Source organism: Aspergillus caelatus (genome assembly GCF_009193585.1).
Source record: "Aspergillus caelatus strain CBS 763.97 unplaced genomic scaffold BDV27scaffold_71, whole genome shotgun sequence".
In the NCBI taxonomy this organism is placed as follows: Eukaryota; Fungi; Ascomycota; class Eurotiomycetes; order Eurotiales; family Aspergillaceae; genus Aspergillus; species Aspergillus caelatus.
The window spans coordinates 119,388-139,400 of NW_022475334.1; the positions used below are offsets into that span (position 1 = coordinate 119,388).

At 47.6% G+C, this 20,013-nt stretch overlaps 7 protein-coding genes across 7 annotated transcripts; 2 read left to right on the plus strand and 5 right to left on the minus strand.

The window, feature by feature from the left end:
• Positions 1-662: 662 nt before the first annotated feature.
• On the minus strand, positions 663-1,112 carry BDV27DRAFT_157035 (uncharacterized protein; the record flags this gene model as incomplete). The annotated part of the gene is made up of 1 exon (XM_032072432.1): positions 663-1,112. One exon carries the CDS (start codon positions 1,110-1,112, stop codon positions 663-665), a length of 450 nt encoding a protein of 149 aa, XP_031928417.1.
• A 2,143-nt stretch (positions 1,113-3,255) lies between these two features.
• BDV27DRAFT_157036 (uncharacterized protein) lies at positions 3,256-3,781 on the minus strand (the record flags this gene model as incomplete). Its single annotated transcript, XM_032072433.1, has 2 exons — positions 3,256-3,545; positions 3,607-3,781. 2 exons carry the CDS (start codon positions 3,779-3,781, stop codon positions 3,256-3,258), a joined length of 465 nt encoding a protein of 154 aa, XP_031928418.1.
• A 1,172-nt stretch (positions 3,782-4,953) lies between these two features.
• On the minus strand, positions 4,954-5,895 carry BDV27DRAFT_144567 (NmrA/HSCARG family protein; the record flags this gene model as incomplete). The annotated part of the gene is made up of 1 exon (XM_032070277.1): positions 4,954-5,895. The coding sequence occupies one exon, from the start codon at positions 5,893-5,895 to the stop codon at positions 4,954-4,956; it is 942 nt and encodes a 313-aa protein (XP_031928419.1).
• A 1,926-nt stretch (positions 5,896-7,821) lies between these two features.
• Positions 7,822-10,052, minus strand: BDV27DRAFT_171751 (proline-specific permease; the record flags this gene model as incomplete). Its single annotated transcript, XM_032075684.1, has 7 exons — positions 9,719-10,052; positions 9,408-9,651; positions 9,265-9,354; positions 8,995-9,206; positions 8,463-8,937; positions 8,156-8,397; positions 7,822-8,055 (listed from the first exon to the last, which is right to left on the minus strand). Exons 1-7 carry the CDS (start codon positions 9,896-9,898, stop codon positions 7,822-7,824), a joined length of 1,677 nt encoding a protein of 558 aa, XP_031928420.1. The 5' UTR covers positions 9,899-10,052.
• An 869-nt stretch (positions 10,053-10,921) lies between these two features.
• BDV27DRAFT_157039 (uncharacterized protein) lies at positions 10,922-11,990 on the minus strand (the record flags this gene model as incomplete). The annotated part of the gene is made up of 2 exons (XM_032072434.1): positions 10,922-11,168; positions 11,617-11,990. 2 exons carry the CDS (start codon positions 11,988-11,990, stop codon positions 10,922-10,924), a joined length of 621 nt encoding a protein of 206 aa, XP_031928421.1.
• Positions 11,991-13,452: 1,462 nt separating this feature from the next.
• BDV27DRAFT_157040 (Zn(II)2Cys6 transcription factor) lies at positions 13,453-15,814 on the plus strand (the record flags this gene model as incomplete). Its single annotated transcript, XM_032072435.1, has 7 exons — positions 13,453-13,622; positions 13,682-13,935; positions 13,993-14,303; positions 14,363-14,443; positions 14,502-15,109; positions 15,164-15,346; positions 15,412-15,814. The coding sequence occupies 7 exons, from the start codon at positions 13,453-13,455 to the stop codon at positions 15,812-15,814; spliced, it is 2,010 nt and encodes a 669-aa protein (XP_031928422.1).
• A 318-nt stretch (positions 15,815-16,132) lies between these two features.
• Positions 16,133-19,957, plus strand: BDV27DRAFT_144570 (FAD binding domain-containing protein; the record flags this gene model as incomplete). The annotated part of the gene is made up of 7 exons (XM_032070278.1): positions 16,133-16,474; positions 16,624-17,863; positions 18,353-18,377; positions 18,509-18,694; positions 18,792-18,835; positions 18,900-19,025; positions 19,101-19,957. The coding sequence occupies 7 exons, from the start codon at positions 16,133-16,135 to the stop codon at positions 19,955-19,957; spliced, it is 2,820 nt and encodes a 939-aa protein (XP_031928423.1).
• Positions 19,958-20,013: the final 56 nt, after the last annotated feature.

The window sequence follows — 20,013 nt, forward strand, 5'->3', positions numbered from 1 at the left end:
ACTCAAAGGTTTGGTTGGAATCGAAACAATCGGGTCTCTATTATTACGAAGCCTCTATCAATTAGGACGGAGACATCCTTTGATAAGGTGAATTCCACTATGGAAATAGTGACCACCTCTACTCAGTATTTAAGAATCGGATCTGACTTAGCTACATAGTCAGTAATGTCTAGCCTAAAAGGTTCAGGAAATAGAGCCACCGATGTCATGCTTAACCCGCGGAAATTTGATGCTGCCTTCCAAGGGTTCACCAGGCCCACTGCCACGCCCTTTAGATTGCCTAATTATCCTACTTCGCAACGTGATTTAATGAACATGGGGTTCCATTTCAGTCCTAGCTATCATATTCGCCAAGTGCCCGACACCAGCGCTGGGGCGAAGCCAGATGCCACCCGCACAGCGAAAGTCTTTTACTGGCAGGCGGCTACGCTAGATGATTCTAAGTTTATTTAAGGCCATATTAAGGAGAATGGGCCCTACGAGGTGCTACCAAAGGAGGAGTTTATGGAAAATTGATGATGTGATCTCACGACATTATGCGAGCTAAAATCTGCCTAAATTATCCATAACTTCGCCTAGACCAGCCAGTTCGTTTGCTGCCTGCGCAGCCCTCTGGAATTTTATTAGCTTAGTAGCTTCCAATGAAATCTTGTCTTTACTCACTATTGGATCGATGTCAGGATAAATTCCTCGTCAGGCTGGCCGCCGTCGTATTCAGCAATTTTCAGGTTTTGACCATCAGCGCGCAAGAAGTACCCGGTCTGCTTTGCAACAAGCTCATAGCCGTGGTCGGTGACCTGCTCCGCTATGTAGATCTCCGGCTCATCTCCGGAAAAGCAAGGAGAACCCGGGATAGTACCACAGTTGATATAGCCGCCGTTTTGGCTCTGAATCAAGAACTCGCGATAAGTGCCGGTTAGATTGAAGATCCAAACTTGGTTGGAGTCGTTGTTCTTGGTGGAGAAGACCAGAGGGCCATTTGCATCGTCGATTTCACTCAGGACTTGACTGTCCTGCAAAGCAGCCGATCCGATTGTGTAAGCCCCCGGGTTAAGGCCCAAGGCAGACTGACAAAAAGCTGCTAGGGTGCCGATGGCAAGGAAGGTTTTCATATTGACAAAATAGTTATCGATAATCGAGGTAATATATGTAAGCTGTCGGACTTGTTAAAGATGGTTAAGGAAATTGGAGGTCGTTGAAGTGCTTAGAACTTTTCTCCAATTTATAGGTTTCCTCTGTTTACACATTGCCCAGGAAGGTCCTAATTTCAGCTCTCTGTCCCACTTAGTTCTTGGCGCATAAATAGTATGCAAGGTACGCCGATCATAGGAAGGATTTAAACTATTGAACTCACCTAGATCGCCATTGGCCAGGTATATACTCGCGTTAGCTCTGGGAGCGGTCCAAACGGATCGTCTCAGCCAGCCACAAAGTCTGTGGGTCTAGATATATCATCCTAGCAGAGTACTCTTCCCTCTCAGAGCTTCCTCTGGAGTTTCAACCAAACCTTCTTATCACGGATAATCCTCTCTGAAATGTCATATCTGGTTTACTACAAAGACTGACCAGCTTAAGTGGCAATGAATACTTTACCTATTGTATACTAGTGACACTTCAAATACTATCTAGGTAAGGCAAGACTCCCGGCAGGTGGTCCACTCTCCGTGAAGATCATAAACTCAATTAGGCCTTCGCCTATTGAGGGTACAAGACCAGCAGTTGTTCTGCCGATCCTAGCAGTACCGCTCTGAAATCACTGTAGAAGTTTTGCAGTAGCAACTGGTACAATATCAACTCGGCCAAGGAATTATGTAAACCAAGCAGGGCAGTATCGACTCCATGGCTTCCAATAGGCCTAGTCTTCATTCAATGCTCGCAGTGTCAGCCCCTTCGTCTCCTGGAATCTCCCTGTGGCTAGCTCCGACCATGTATCAGCAGGTTCAGGCCCGATCGTCTCCTGCAATTCGTCTGGACTGACCATATGTCCGCAGTTTCAGGCCCATGCATCTCTGCATGCGTTGCTGCGGACGCTGGATTCATATGTCAATAGCATGGAGGCCAAAGGCATCAAAGACTACCCAGTTTCGACGCGGCATATAAGTGAGAAGCCTTGGCGGAAATCGTCCCTGGCTATTTGTTTTATTTTGGGGTATGCGCCGATCATGTAGAGGTGATGTCGACCCGGCATATCACGGGTATTCAGTTTATTGGTGGAGTGCATAAATCCGATCTAGTTACTAATGGCCTATGCACATAGTTCAGTGCTGTATTGTTACCGACGAGTGATTGAAAGCTAAAGAATCCGTGCGAGGATACTGGAATCAAGAACAGGTCTCACTCATGTAACGTCTCAGACGGGCTGTTCATCCACGTACTTCGGGGAATTTGGAGAATAGTTTGATACCGGTTCACGGCGTATTGAAGAAGGGAGCCTATCTGAAAGACTTGGGTACAGTACTTGAAGATGGATGGTGTTGGGAGATGGAAGACCTGGAGATAGGAAAGGAAGGTGAAAGGAAAGTGGACCAAAAGTGGAAGCAAGGCGGTAGAAGACCGCGTTACTAGCCAACATCAAAGGCCACTGTATATTCTCACATCAACATTTTGTTGGTGCTCTGTGCTGCCGTCTATGGGCATATTATACTGCAGGACCCAGTTGCCGTTTGAAATAATCTGGCGAAATCTTTTCATCCTACGTTATCAAGAACCCATAGCGCATATCGGCCTATACTGAGCAGTTTGACATTGCGATCAAGGGTAGCAACCATGCATCAAGTATATAGTACCAAAGACCAGAGTACTGAAGGCGTGTCGAAGGCTTGCCAAGTCTAACCCTTGGGTTGAACATTATCAGTAGTCCTGATCTCCCAGCGATTCCTGAATTACCGACAGCTGCCATGCATGCCATATCTGGGACTTTCTTGCCCATCACTCTACCCGCTTGCGAACTCAGCATACCTCTAGTGCGCCATTCAGAACGAGTGAACTCCACACATCTCTGGTGAGTATCATGTAACTCTGTGGGCATTATGCGTACCCAGAGGGTTCTTGTTACTGAGTTGAATCGAATATCGAGCATCTTCTCACCACACTCGTGTCTACCCGATTTCAAATGTAGGTTTGACATGCACATATTGCTGGAGTTCATGTTGGCGCCCTTGTACCTTATCCATCTTCCAGGTGAAGGTGTCTATGTACTCACCTACAGCAATTATATGTAGAGTTTTTGCTATGGCATGATGGCTTTTAAGCAAATCAACGGAAAGGCTGAGGTTCAGGCTGTGTCCATTCCCTGTTCGCGTCCCAAGCCTGACAGTCAATTCTCAACATGCCGTCAAATGAGAATGCTGGTCTGTTTCGGCATGCCTTTTTGAGGGCCATAAGCGGTGTCCCCCAGTCCATTCCGGCTTTCACCTCCTCAGCCCCCATAGTATTGAGCAATTCTAGCCGCAGCGACAGCGTGATACTGTGGTAATCCAGTACCGCAGTCCCTTCCTTATACTCGTTGAAAGTAGCTAAACCAAGTGCGTCCTCGATATTCAGGCCTGGAATTCCCCACACCAAATATCTTTCCTTCACAGATTACAGGAGAACGTGCGATAAAACCGCCTTCCATTCGCCAATCTGGATGATGTGCGGCATGTCCTAGCTTCGTGGTGGTATATCGGTGTGCCGTCTTAACAGGTTGACCGTCGCCTTCCAAGGTACGCTTCCTTGCGGCCCGGAGTTTGCGTCTATTTTCCCGTTCTTCGCGTTGAGTCTGTTCAACCGCCTCTCGCATATTCCTTGACTGGTCAGCCACCTCTCTGTTTGCCTAGCTTCCTAGGGTATACTATTCCATAAGGCTAAAACGGCAAACTATGCTTGATTCCATTCAATCCAGCACACCCTAGACCAATATTTGTAGAGCTTTCTTTGATATGGGCTTATTGGCCTAACAGTGATTATAATGGTTTTGGAGCTAGGTAAAAGGAGGACGACGAAACGAACGATGGCAGACTGTATTTAGGGACAGTATATGGAATAACGTCCGCCCAGCATTAACTGGTAAATTAAATTCCAAGCCCAAGGCAGGGTATCTGTGAAGAACAGGTATCCATGTTCACTTGGAGTTGCCTTCATCACATATTAATTTTGCACCTATTTGAAGTACTGATTCAATATTCATTCTCCCTTTCATTTATTCAACCGTAACCCCAATCTGGGCTTCACCTACCCACTCTACGACGATGACCGCCAGTGCTAGTTACCTGAGTAAAGTGGTAGTATTAAGTCCTTTTAAGAGCCGGCAGAGATCGAGAGATGGACGCCATGGAGTTAGTTAACGCATTCTCTACATTGAGCATGTTTCTTTTTCTACATTCTGAAGAGAACGCTTTGCTATTGGTGCTGCTCGAAGGCATTTTCACGCAATGAACTAAATGAGAGTTCCCTCTGTAAATGGCCTGTCTGCACTGCATCCTCGCTTTCTCGTAGGCTTGCCCACTATCAGTGTGCGTACGGCTCTTCGTCGAACAGCGGTTTCCTGACATGAATGGCAATTTCGACTGAAAAGAAAATAAAAGAAAAGGAAAAAAAGAGAAAGGAACCTTAAATATCCGAATGCAAGAGAGGCTCCAATGGATCCGCATCTATGAAATACATCCACTTCTTTGTGGGTGTGTTAAATGCATTAAAGTACGGTATCTTGCGTTAGCCATGCTGTTGAGCAAAGCTGGTTGCAAATCCTACAGAAAACATAGTGTGGGGATATAGACTGCCGATTCAGTCATAGAATTAGTCCTGTTCAGCATGTTTTATAAGTAGCTTAAAAATCAGAAGACTAGAACCAACGTCTCAATTCTCGCATGGCTGCAATTGCCTCTACTATGACTTCTCCATCACGGCACACCCTCCTTATTCCACATTTCAAAACTCAGCGCCAGCCAGTGATTACGCCCCTCATAGTCCCGTTTATTCAAGCTGCAATGGATGCGTCTGCAAGTACTCTTCAAAAGTGGAGAGTCTGCCTCGGGCATTCTGAGCAGCCCAAGCAACCAACCTATCAGAATTCGGACCGTAGTACCCGAACTCACCTATACTTTGAAACCCTTCTGTGAAGACATTGAAGGCAAGAGCGAGGAACGGTAAGCTCTTCTTGAACTCATCTGGGGCGGCTTGCCTGCAGACAATGGTCTTGCCTGTAGCTTTAGACATGGCGGCAGCGATTTCGTCTAGGCTGTACAGGGCTGTAGCGGCACAGAACGTCTTGCCTTCGTAGTTATCAGGCTCGGCAAGTATCGCACCAATAAACTTGCCTGTGTCCCCGACAGCGTCAATCAAAGGGAGCAGCCCCTTGGGAGGCATTGGGTGAATCATAACCCAGGTGCCATCCGGGGCCTGTCGTGGGCGCAGGAAGGGTAGCAACTGGTAATTCTCCATAAATGACCCGGGGGAGAAGAAGGCACTCTTGATAGGAAGGCCTCGTATATACCTTTCGGCTTTCGCTTTGGCCTCAAACGGGGTGACCTGGGTGTACTTGCCGCCAGAGATCTCAAAAATTGATGGCAGCGTGCTGAAAATAATGTACTCTGCTCCTTTCTCAACGGCGATGTCGGCAATTGTCTTAGCACTTTGGTACTCTGTTTCCAGCGCATCCGGGCCAGGGACAGGTGTTGTCATGGCAAAGATGGTGTGTGCGCCGGTCAAAGCTTCCCTGAGGGAGGATTGGTTGAGCACGTCCCCCTGGACAACCTCGACTTTTTCCTTGAGCTGCTGAGCCTTCACTGAATCGACGTTACGCGTTATAGCACGGATCTTATACTGCTGTGAAAGCTCTGGGTCGTTCAACACGTAGTCAATCACTGAACCGCCTTGTTGGCCAGTCGCACCAAAGATGGCTAAGGTTTTAAACATATTTGACGTTGCGTTAGATGTGATACGTTCTCAACGGGTAATTTGAGATCCTCTGAGTCTAAAATATCCATGCTGAAAGACAACCATACCCTTCATCTTATACTATCTGTGACTTCACAGAGAAGCCATTAGAGCACGCTCTTGTATAAATCCCTCTCACCTTGGCTTATGAATCGCCAGCTAAAGCTTATAAATCGGATACAGCGTGGGGGCTGCTTATGCAAAGCCCTTACCCACAGGCTACCAGCGAGGCTTCCCTAGATTTGTCAGCTACCGTACTGATTTAAAATCATATCTTAAGCTATTTAGCACCTTTGTTCAACCTAGCTAGCTTTCAAAGTCAATTTAAATTCTCGTTAATTAGGGCATGGGTGGTCCAGGGGCATTTCCTGACCAGAGGGTATAATTTTGGTTCATCCCGATCTTATGTGGGTGGAGGATTCGTATCGCCACGTCGGCCCTTTGGGATTTACTCCCCTAAGACGACCATTCACAACTTGGACAAGTTTAGGAGAGAACCAATCTACTTATGACTGGGGTCTGGCAGTCCGCTTGTTATATACCGTGTAAATCTCCCCCCTCATATAGAGTGCCAAGAGAATCATATACCGGATTGGAAGCTCTAATCCCATGCTACGATATTGTGGACCTCCAATGGGACATCGAGACTTCCCCCAGAGACCCATCCGTGTCTTTAAATGGTACAATCCAAAACATTCTCGCCCAGGTTATCGAAATCAACTCGGGTTCACACTCGCGCACACAACCCAAACCAACTCTTCCGAAGAAACACCATTAGGTAAAAAATTATGATGTGAGGGATCACTTCTGCTTCGGCCGGTGGAGCGGTGCCAATTTGACTGCCATCAGAGATGGTATACGCTATCTGCAGGGGGTGTGTGGAAACCCCGTAAACTGGCTTGGACCTGGAAAGGGTGTGCAGGGTTAGTTGTTCGTACAGTGCTACGATTTGTTGGTGCAATGATACAATTTTAGATTCGTACAATATCACTTAACTCTAGTATCTGCATCTTATGACACACGGCCTAAGCAATAGTAGGTAAACCGAGATACACCAAGGATCTACTTCAATATTCATAATAAATAATGATGAATAAGCATCATAATCACGCTTTCTCATGCATGGTAATCCCCGTTTCCAGTCCCTTAAGCTTTATCGATAAGTTCCATAGTGGCGTCTGGATCCATTGGAGCGCTCTCTACCTCTTCGCCATTGATATAAAGCACCGTTAAGGGCAAATCATCCTCTCCATGTGGGGGAGGGATAATGCCGGAATCCACAATGTAAAAGTCTATATCCCCACGGTCTTCAGCCACCGTGTCGAAAAACTCAGCGAGGGGCGATTTTGACCCCATATGGGAATCCCAGTAATGAACGACGGTTGGCTTTCCGCTCTGAAGGGCTTCGCGAACCTCTCCTTCGCTGGAAGGAAACATAGGTTTAGCTTTGGTGATAATCGATGGGAGGGAAGATGGAAAGGCATGAAGACGTACTTTTGGATTGTTTTGACAGGCATGTTGGGTACATTAGTTCATGTTTGGTGAACTTTGATGATGGCCAAGCGCCTGGAGCTGGAATATTGATTGGCATTTACTGAGATGGGTGGAGATTCGGGAATGACACTGGCAAGTAGAAATATCTAGGAGACTAAACTACGTACGAAGTTTTCAACTCAGCCTCGCCCGAATCTTTAGGAAGACTCGAATTCCCCCACCAACAGCCAGTGACGTTCTTTTATACCCACTTCATGCTCAGTTGAAAGGTTTCTCAACCAACGTGGGTTGATAGATTACCCATGTTGGTTAATGGATATACAAACAATTTGTCAAATTACAGCGGTGTAGATTTAGCAATTTAATGGGACATCAAGGACAACGCATCGTGTAGTAATGGTACAGACAGCACTACCACAGCTGGACGTACGTAAGAAACCGCCTCCACCGGGGCTGCTCATAGTAACGGTCGAGAACCATGATTTCCTCCGCCCCCAAGGTCCGTCTACCGGTGATACAGTCCGCGGTCTTCGGGTCTCTCCACGGTGTTCTGAAAATCACTTTGTAGGCGAGGGTGCAGCCGGCGATGACCCAGAGCCCGAGTGTGTACTGGAAAAAGTTCCCCGCGGTAAATGTGAGGCCATCCTATGAGTAACAGGTCTTGTCAACCGGGTAACAGTGCTGTGTTTCTGTGCTTCAAAAATGAAAAAGGTATGGAAAGAAAGAGAATGGATTGATGACCTACCACGGGCTTCACACCGCATCCAACACAACAGGCTAGCAACATAAGGGAAACCAACATGAGCCACGCGGGAGCTGTGGGCCAGAATGTCGACTTCCACCCATACGTCTCGGTGAATAGTTGGTCTTTTTGGGCCTTGAGTGCGCAATGGAAGCGCCAATTGGTGAAGGCAATAATGCCCCAGTTTGTGAAGAAAGACGCGCTGCTGATAGCAATCAGCCAGTTCAGCACAGTGAGACCTCCAGCTGTAGGATGGTCCGATCATTAGAACTATCTTAATAGGTACCGTTTAGGATGCGTCCACTCTTACATGCAAGTTGGATATATGAAAGGATGACGGAGAATACACTGGTAATCACCAACGCCCATCTGGGCCGGCCCCGGGAATCAACTTTGGCGAGGACTTCCGGGATGAGACGTTGATGCGCCATCGTTCTCAACACTCTTGAGGAGAGATAAACACCTTCTGCAGAAATTGCAAGAACTCCGCATATCATTCCGGCATTTAAAATGGATGGAACCACCGGGATGCCCGCATCTTGAACGGCGATGACAAAGGGAGACGCAGCGACTCCACTTCCACTGAGCAGACGGTCATCGTTCGACGGAACCAGAACTGTGATAAAAACGATGCTGATCATGTAGATGAAGTTCACCCGGAATGGCACAAGCTTTGTCGCGTGCGCCATCGAAAACCGCGGACTTTCGGCCTCGCCACCCATGATTCCAATGAAGACTTGATCGCCAACTGCCCAGGTAGCCAGCAGAGCGCAGTTTGCGAACCCCTGTTTTCATTAACTCTGGGGGACATTCTTTTGGGAGGATTACCATTCTGAACCTACAGTGAAGCCATTGAGAAAGGCGGGACGGTCTGTCCAAGTTTCACCGTGATGTATGCTGCCGTTCGGTCCGGCGCCCAAAACTAGAGCCAAGGAGAGGACAATGATAAAAAGAAAGAGGAATATTTTGATGAGAGATGTGACGTATTCGAACCAGGCAAATGCCCTGTTTGGAAGTAGAAAGACAAACAGGCAGATTGCAAGGAAGATGGTGACTGAGCAGCACGTTAGGCATCATCCATGTTCATGATCGGACACATCAGGTATACTTACCTGTAGCCCCAAGGGGCAAGGATCCCTCTGCCCAGTATTGCACCAGTACATTGAAGAAACCCGCTTCTGACGCGACAATTGCGCTCCATGCTATTGTGGTCGTCAGAATAATGAGCTGTCATATTTCCCTTCAATGTACAAACCAAGCCACTCAGCGAAGCCCGCTCCGAAGGCCAAAGCAGGATCAACCCAGCGATCGGCGTAATCGATGTAATTGCCTGAGACGGGGAACGCAATGGTCATCTCTGAGAGTGACTGCAGTACTGCCCAGACCGCGCTGCAGACCATTCCGTAGGCAAGAACCATATTCCCTGGACCCCCCGAGGCGAGAGCCTGACCCGTTGCGATAAAAACACCACTACCAATATTGGAGCCGAGGGAGATAATCTACACAGTCCCTTGTCAGTAGTCCAAAAAAAAAAGGAACGATAATACAACATTCACTGGTTCTTACATGGACCTGGCGCGGAGAAAAGGAACGATGGAATTGGCCATTCCGAGCGTCTTGTGTTTCCATCATGCTGCCGTCGTTCAAGCTGGTCGACGGATGGAGCATATTGCTCATATCCCGTGTCTTTTCGGTCTCATGCTTGAGCTGCGGCTCGATAGAAGCCGAATCCTTGGAGTCCAACATGGTTATTGAATGGGTTTATGCTGTGCAATCTTATAAACTACAGAAGGAGACGATTTGCATTTCCAAACCAAGTCAGGGCAGTTGTATGCATAGATTCGCCTGGTTGGGGTTGGCTAAAAATCCAGAAATGTACCTCTTCCTCCAGAGATTCAATAAGTGAGAAGGACGAGTACATTAACTATCTTGTAACAGTACAATGGCGGATAAGATCCACTATATAAGAAAGCCCGTACAAAGGGATTTAATCTGAGAAGCTCAGGAGCAAGGGATCTACGTGGCGTAGTCACACGGCTAGCCAACGTTCACCCTTACTACATGCGGCAAAAAAGACGAGCAGGACCTTTCCCCAGATTTTCAGCGTCTAGATAGCCAGGGGAGCTACTGGTATCTCCTCTCGGAATGCATCCGATCAGTTGCCGCACGGACTCTACGACGTCACCGTCTGATACGGTCCTATCACCCCGCTCCATAGAATGATCCTCGGATAGGAGAGAAAATGCAGAGATATACCCTACTCACTACTTTTTTTTTATTCTTTTTCCGCGGAAAAATACATTGTTCACTTCAAGATCTTGGCTTTATTTTGGTGACAAAGTTACAGGAAAGGGTTCCACGTTGTAGGAACCAGATCAATTGATATCCAGAGATTAGGGATAAGACCTGCTTATCATGATCCGATACGTATCTAGCCATATCTCTTCTAGACACTAAGCAACGGCCCCTCCTTGCCATAGATAGGATCATGAACAGGCAATGCATCTGGTCTGTCTCCTCCACTGAGTCTAATGCATATTTCATGTCGTACGGCTCCTCGGGCGAATTCTGTTCATTCTACGTCACCAACCTTAGTATTGCTAAATGCAGAGTCACTTCTAAATCAACTCACTAGCAAGTAATAGCCTAAGATTTCGTAATCATCCTCCGTGTCCGTTACAAAGTGTGTAACCCCAGCCTATAGACAGTAATATCAGCTCATGCCGTCTGGATCCAGTCCTCTTGGAATCCATGGATATTTTTAAGGTTTTACCGGGAAAGGAAAAGAAAAATATCACCCGTACGAGCAACAAATTTGACCCCGACCGGGTTACGCTGCGCATCAGCGCCTGGGTCCAGCGGGGACTTGCCCAGGAGATATGTCCCGCTGCCCTTCAGGACAGTGTACGCCTCGTGGGTGGTGGCGTAGTAGTGCGGCGTAGTGGCGAGTTGTTTGCGCGAGATTTTCCAGTGTTCTCCCCGTGGCCATTCATTCGTGTACACGGAGGCGACGGCACTTTCGAATGTATGGTCAATTTAGCGCGCCTCGAAACGCGATTACTGGGAGGTCGGAGTTGGGCGAGTGTGCTGTCGGAGGGACGGGGATAATCTCGGGGTTACTTTGTTGACGGGCATTCTATGTTTCTTATCTTTGATAACTGTCCTGGAAGGCGATAATGGGTAGATGTAAATACGTATCTTGGGTTAATTGGACATCCTATCTTTATCTTATCTCGGAGGCTGCATCCGATCTACATATGTATGTGGGGAAAGGAACGGAGGATATCTCCGACGAAGCTCTTTACTGCTTCTTATCACGCGAAATTTGGTGTCAGGACTTGAACCCCGCATGGGAGACCTTGGCAGCTCTGAGGAAGGTTTTCTGAATGAGGTAATACGAAACTTAGGGCACGTATCTAGGCCATCTTTTACTTGAATCATGGTTATCCAATACTATTGATCACAAACAGACTTGGGGGTTGTCGCTCTCATCCATGGGCAAATCAACCGGAAACCCCACCCAGTCGAGCATCTCATTCACATCCAAGGTACTCGCCACCGGCATCAGCTGTGAGGCTGTGATATCATTCATTAGATCCCATGTCTCGACTTGCCCTAACCCCTCACCACCTATCGGACCCAGACCTACAACTTCACTCTTCCGTATCAGTCCCTCTCCATTACCACCATCTTCTCCTAGCTCCGGCATCTGATGGGACCGGGTACCTGTGTCGCCTCTCTGTGCATAGTCCGGTGTTTGGAATTCACTCAAAAGCGCTTCCAGGTGCTCCAGCTTGTTCTTGTACGCCTCGGGTACTAGATCTCCCTTCTCAACCATCTCTGCCAGAATACCAAATACATCTTCTACATAGTGACGAGAACTTTAGACTAAGAATAGACCTACGATTGCGACCCTACACGTAATTACGCCGGCAGAAATAGCACGTTCGAGGTCAAATGGAAGAAAGCGCTCTAGAATTCATGTTAGATTAGTAAATGTGAGCAGTGCAACAGAAAGCACACCTCTTATATCCAGATACTCTAGAGCTACCGTGGAAGCAGGCCGAGGGTCATCTGGCTCGTCTATCCGGAACCCTTCCGAATGTGCATACAAATAATCGTGTGCACACATATTACTTCGTTCTCTCACACCTACTTAGATACAGGCCGGTCTATCTTTTACACATCTTGACATTTCTAATATGTACATCTTAAATCGCAGGTCAACAGACCACTTTACACCTCGATAAGGGATGTGGGGACCTCTTCTTACTACTTAAATAGGATGTTAAGATGAGCAGCCTTATCAGCGAATTAAACTACTCTTCAGATAACGAATCTCCACCCGCTACGGGAGGCCTCCGAACATTTCCCCGCAAATTATCACTGGACGCAGCTCCGAGATAGGGTTAGAAAGAACATAATTAAGCTAGTCATATAACTGTAGAATAAATAACTTGTGCCATACATCATTCTCAATTGCTTTCTAGGGTTCTCGCGCCATTTTTAGGAGAATTTTCCAAGCGATGTCGCTTACTTTAGGAAATTGGCTGAGATCAAGAGACTTCCGCCCACCGAAGGTGACCGGCTCTTCTCTATCGGGTGGCATCCTAGAGGCTAGCATCTCACGCTTTAATGTTCTTATTTACCTCTATACATAGCTCAGGAAGGTATGACCATAGCAGCAGTATGTTCCGAGAGAGTGATCCTGAGAATACTAATATTCCCGCAATAAGCCCTCTCAAATGATCAGGATAAAAGTATATAGTAACAGAGGAATGGCACAAAGACGTCTATGTTACATAATTCTATCATTATATTTGATTTAAACCGGTAGTAATAGTTTACAATTAACCTACCAATTCAATCGATTTACATTTGTTAGCTACTGCGTATACGTACTTAGTAGAGGTGTCCTTGGAAAAATGAACTACTTCTAGCTTAGGGAGGACCTATGAAGCCCTAATCTGACCATCGTGCCGTTAACACAACATTATAGGACAAATCTATGCAACATAATTTGATTATGCAATTAACATCACGTACGCGGACATAATCATGTGAAGACTAGCATGGAGCAGCAAATATCCCTTCGAAGAAGGATTTAATTAAGCCAGAGCCTCGGCGGTTGGGTTTAACCGCGGTAGAATTTCCCCATCGAGCGGGACTCCTCGGGGTAAAAGAATTAGGGCTATCAACCTCCGAGGTGAACTACCCCACTCTCATTGTTCTATGTCACTCATTATCTTAACACCTCGGCGTCAGAAAAGGAGCAAGATGATATTATTCTAGGGTTCATGATGCCGCCTACGAATTCTACTGTATCCACCCGCCGCAGTCGGAGGACAATTGCGTGTCAAACGTGTCGCCAACGCAAGGTGCGGTGTAGCTTGAATGTCACTGGGGTGCCATGTATCGGCTGCACTCAGGACCGTACCCCATGTATAATCACAACAAGGCGAGGACAGAAGTAAGATGGAATTCATGTGGAAGTATCAGTCGATAGATGTTGATTATAGTGTGTTATAGGTCTGAGAAACACGGTGGGCCGGTTCTCCTTGCAAACCCTCAGAGTCCCGATCAGGCGCTTTCGCAGACCACAGCACGTAGAGTGGAGCTCCCAGCGTTTCAAGTTCAGCCACAGCAGCATGTGCCCCTAAATGTAGAAGCTACCGCAGCTCGCGAAGCGCATGATATCGAAGATGAAGAGCGCAACGGTGATGAAATTGCTGCAGCCGCTTTAGGGCAACCCCGAAGAGTAGGCGAAGTGCCTTTCTACACAGGTAACTAACAAGGGCGCTCACGTTGATCATATATGCTTATGCTTATTGTCTAACTAGGAGACCGAACCGGGCCTGTGTCTACTCTGGATATCTGTTCACCGGATCATTCTTTGCCAAGACACTGTCTAATCCCATCGAATAACCAGGCTACCCTAACAGACGATGATCGGGACTACCTTCAAAAGAAAGGAGTGTTCACTCTACCTAAGCCTGACACTTGTGAGGGCCTTCTCCGTGCATATTTCTATCATGTGCATCCGATCATGCCGGTAATTGAAGTGGACTCCATTCTGAACTATCAACATCAAGGGCGACTTAGGGACTGCAATTTGCTACTGTTGTGGAGTGTATTTTTCGTTGCGGTGAATGTGAGAAGAATATAACCAACCTATGACATCACAAATCTAACTTGACGCTTAACATTCAGTTCATATCGCCGCATTTCTACGAGCAAGAAGGGTATGTCTCTCGAAAACAAATGAAAGCCACGATGTACTCGCGTGCCAAGGTAAGCAAGATCTATAGCTTCATCTTGCCTTTACAATTGCCTGTGTTGATGCATGTAGTGCATGTACGATAACGGCGGGGAGAGAAACAAGGTAACACTTTTGCAAGCCTCCCTGCTGTTGGGATTTTGGCATTCAGAACAAGACGACCACATGCAACCTTGGTACTGGACAGGAATTGCAATCAATCTCTGCCAAATGCTGGGTTTACACCGGGATCCAGATTTCTTGAAGTATAACTCATCTATCACAGATCGTCAGAGATGTTTGTGGCGCCGTCTGTGGTGGACCTGTTTCTTCCGGGATCGCTGGCTTGGGCTTACTCTTGGAAGGCCACTAAGGATCAATCGAGATGACTGTGACCTACCAATGTCAGTACCGGTTGACCTACTCAGTGAACTTGATAGCATACCTGAAGCCGTCTCTGTGTCTTATATTCCCCAAGAACTTCCGAGAATGGCAGAGTTCTGGATTATTCTAATTGAGCTTAGCCAGTTTTTGGGTAAGGTTCTGGCTCTGAAAAATCAACCTCTGAAGTTGAAGTCCTCTATCAGTCAGATCAATGCCCTTGAAGCACAGATCATGCGGTGCAGATTACCAGACCAAGATGAACATGACCTGACTCCTTTAGCAAAGTTTTACGCACATCATGTTCATCTGCATTATCAGTTAGACTACCTCTTCCCCCCTTGGCATTGGCAGCACTAATACCACCGCAACAGGGCGCTTCTTATTACACTCTACCGTCCCTCCGCAAGCGAACATCTAGATAATCTTGCTCTAGATCAACAAGGGTCTGAGCAGCGACGCCTACAGTCCAAAGCCGACACCGCGGCATCAAAGTCAACCGAGATCTTGGACATTCTTGTTCGGGAGAATCTGCTTGAATATGTAGGACCAATGACGTAAGTTCAAGGGACCATTCTTTTTGCTCGTTTCTTATTATAGAATCTCATCTAATGTAAGATAGACCCGCCCTCTTAGTTCCGGTCATGCAAACCCACCTTCTTAATTGTAGGTATGCCAACCCACTTTCGAGGCGTTTTAGCTTTAATAAGCTCGATATGTGTATGGGCGTTCTGGAAGAATTACAGAAAACGTATACGGTCGCGTCTTTATTTCGTGGGATTTTCATGAAGGCTCTACAGCAAATATTTCCAGCATATGCCCCGAACTTTTCCCCATCCCATCCGCCTGTTGCCTCTACAGGTGATCCTGTTGGTCCTCACTCGGATGCTGTTACTGTTGAAACAACTAATGGGGAATGTAATCAGATGATTACTGATGGGTCATCTATGTCTGTTGGCTTTATCGATGCGTTGATAGATGAGAACTCAATCTTCGATTTTTTAGATACATGGAATGAAATATGATATGAATCATCATCAATCACGATGAATTTCCCCTTTTTTTTTTTTTTTTTTTTTTTCATTAAAGAGACTATTATTATCGCGCTATCATGCATATCCCACCATGAATATATCAACCTACAACCCTGTGCTAGCGAGGATTATATTCGCCGAGGTGAATTGACCGAATTCATCTTCCGAGGGCTCCTCAGTCGCGTGATCTCATTCAATACATATGTACTACCCTCCCTGCCCCAGAATCAAAAGACTCCACATTTTACCCCATATTTTGAAACACAACTACTATACCTAAGAAAATTTTACAAATTTTGACACTTTAGAATGGCCCAAAAGAACTCTCCCGTCATCATCGTCGGCGGTGGACTAGCTGGCCTGGTCGCCGCTTTCGAACTATCCAAACGCAAGGTCCACACTATCATCATAGACCAAGAGAATGAAGCTAGTCTAGGTGGACAAGCGTTTTGGTCTCTGGGAGGTTTGTTCTGCGTAAACTCGGCGGACCAGCGTCGGCTGGGTATCCAAGATAGTCGAAAGCTGGCAATGGAGGACTGGTTCAACAGCGCACGGTTTGATCGTGAATGTGACCTCTGGCCCAGAAAATGGGCAGAGGCATTTGTGAACTTTGCAACTGATCATATGGAGCGTTATGTCAAGTCGTTGGGGGTGAGCTTTGCTAGTGTTGGTTGGGCGGAACGTGGAGATGGAAATGCAGGAGGACATGGAAATTCTGTAAGTTTATTTCCCCGTGCGAGATGTGCGCTGTGAAGGAGGCGTAATGGGGAGGCAATAGTTCCAGCTCACACGTTCTCTAGGTCCCGAGATTCCATGTTTCCTGGGGCACTGGTCCTGCCATTGTGGAGGCTTTTGAGAAGCCGGTTCGTGCTGCTGCGAAGAAAGGGCTTGTGGAGTTCATGTTTCGTCACCAAGTGGACTCTTTAATTGTTGATGAGACTACTGGTGCTGTCATCGGTGTACGAGGTCAAGTGCTCGAGCCGTCTGACACAGCACGCGGTGTAGCAAGCAACCGAAAGAGCACCGACACATTCGAAGTGTACGGCAGCGCAGTGCTTATTGCAAGTGGAGGTATTGGTGGCAATGTAGACTTGGTTAAGAAGAACTGGCCTGTTGATCGACTTGGGACTCCACCATCAAACTTCGTTATTGGTGTCCCTGCGCATGTGGATGGGCGCATGATTGAAATTGCAAAAGATGCTGGGGCCAATGTAATCAATGAAGATCGCATGTGGCACTACACTGAAGGTCTACAGAATTGGGATCCCATTTGGCCACAGCACGGGATACGAATTATCCCAGGACCCTCCTCGCTGTGGTTGGATGCCACAGGGAAGCGACTTCCCCCAATGCTTTACCCTGGATGTGACACCCTTGCCACTTTGAAGCATATATGCAACACCGGCTATGACTATACTTGGTTTGTCCTTGATAAAACGATTATTGGCAAAGAATTCGCACTCTCGGGCTCCGAGCAGAACCCTGATTTGACTGGCAAAAGCAGGCTAAGAACGCTCTACCGAATACTTGGCTCCGCGGTCCCTGGTCCTGTTCAAGCATTCATGGATAAAGGGGTAGATTTCGTGGTGGAGGCAACAGTACCCCAACTGGTAGCTGGGATGAACAAACTTGCCAAAGAACGAGGCGGCCCTCCTCTGGACGTTGAGAAGATCGAACATGAGATCCACCTCCGCGATATGCAAATCGACAATAAATTTACGAAAGATGCTCAAATAATGCTTATTCAGAATGGGCGCAACTACTGGCCAGATCGTTTTGGCCGGGTAGCTAAACCGCACAAGCTGGCGGATCCGTCACACGGTCCGTTTGTCGCTGTACGCCTGAACCTCCTGACTCGTAAGACTCTGGGAGGTCTTGAGACAGATTTGCATGGGAGGGTACTTCGCCCGGATGGATCACCTTTCCCAAGCCTGTATGCTGCAGGCGAGGTCTCGGGTTTTGGGGGTGGCGGAGTGCATGGTTATAGTGCGCTTGAAGGAACGTTTTTAGGGGGCTGTATCTTCTCAGGCCGAACGGCAGGTATCAGAATGGCAGAAGAGGCGGTGGGAAAACCACCACGGTCTGCTTTGTAGGATACTTCATATCTGTGTACATATTACAACCAGTGCTATTTGATCATTCGGCTGATTAAGTACTCTGTTGTTGTTACAACTTATGCTTATTAGCTGTGAAGGACAGTGTAGGGGGGGAATAAAGCCAACCCATGATTTCTAATTGCTCCTCTCATTAATCAAGTTTTGGACGCGAACTTTTAGTAACTACTCAATTGCCCCCTAGCTATGGATTTGATAATATCAAGGCAAATTGAGAAAACTAACCCACCTGCAGTCCCATGGAATGTCCAACAAAAGTACCGCAGTTGACCGAGGTAGTCCAGTCCCAACACTTGGGTGGGCTTGGAAACGGTATTCCAATATATAACACCTGCTCAAGACAAATATAAAATTATCATACCATTTATCCAATAATATTCATCAAATATATAGTATGTAATGGAAAATTACATAGATAAGACCATCTATGTTACTATGAAGTAAAGTAATTCCAACACATTGACTCGGGTTTTGATAAGGTCATGTGATGCTGTGGCTGGTGAGCTGTGGCGTCAGCTTTTGCTGCTCCATCTAATCAAGCATGATTTGATATAAATTGTCTCCTCTATAGCTCCAATTCCCCACCTACACAAGTCCTTCCTTCAATTACTCCGGACCCCAATTGTATAGGCCACATAAAGCCTTCTATGAACCCCCTTCTCCGGTCCTCTGCCCGCCTCTACTCAACAATGTCTGCAACGCTGTCCCCCACGTCATCGCCCTTCACCAAGGCCGTGGTGAGCTCTATGAGGAAGCTGTATGCATTTCTACCTCTCCCAATTGCCCTCTGGCACTTAGGCCAGATAGCGTATACCACACACACCCTTGAACCCAATCACTGACAACACGCACAGCTACCCCGAAACCCTCGCAGACAAAAGCTGGGATAACACAGGCCGTAAGCCCCTCCTCCCTCACCCACCAACCCACCTCGCTCAAGTCAACTAACACACCACCTCCAGTCCTCCTCGAAGCGCCCTTCAACCCAACCCGACGCCAAAAGAACTCCGTTCTTCTAGCCATAGACCTCACAAAAGCCGTCGCAGATGAAGCCATTGCGCGCAAAGACTCCGCAATCGTCGCCTACCGTAGGGCCCCTCCCCCTCCGGCATAACATAGAAGAAAGAAAAAAAAGATACAAAACCACTAACACAATTAAAAAGACCCGATCATCTTCCGGGGACTAAAATCCCTCACCTTCACCGACCCCCAACAACAATCCCTCCTCCGTCTCGCACAGGAAGGCATCAGCGTCTACTCCCCACACACAGCCGTCGACGCCACCCCAGGCGGAATGGCCGACTGGCTCTGCGACATCGTCACCGGCTCAATCACCCCCTCGCCCTCTCCTTCTTCCACCAATAATGCGCCAATCCAATCCTCCTCCTCGAAGACATACTCAGCCCCATCCTACCCAACCCCCCACGCCGTGGTCCCCGCTGAGGCAAGCTCAATCCCAAAACACACCAGAACAACAATCCACCCCTCGCCGCCCCCTCTCCCAGAGAACATGGAAACCGCCGGAATGGGCCGTCTCGTTACCTTCGACTCTCCCCAGCCATTGACATCTCTCGTGGATAGAATTGCAGACGGTGTCGGATTCCCCGGTGGTATCCCCATTGCCATTCCGCAGGGGGTGTCTGTGGATGAGATTTCGATTCGCACGGTGGGCGTTTGTCCCGGGTCTGGGTCCAGTGTTCTTATGAAGGGGGGCAATGTGCCCGATTTGCTGTTTACGGGGGAGATGAGCCATCATGAGGCGTTGGCGGCTATTGAGCGGGGGAAGGTGGTTGTTGCACTTGCGCATTCAAATACGGAGAGGGGGTATTTGAGGGCTGTTATGAGGGAGAAGTTGGAGGGGGTGCTTAAGAAGGAGTGGGAGATTCAGCGCGCAGAAGCGTTGAAGGCAGTGGACGGTGGTGAGGAGGGGTTTGTGGATGTTTTGAAGGATGGGGCGTGTGAGGTGCATGTTAGTGAGAGTGACCGGGATCCTTATGGTATCATGGTTAGGAGGGTTTAGAGGGGCCCTTAGCTGTAGGGTTATTGTCTGAGAACTGATTGATGTGGTAAGACTGG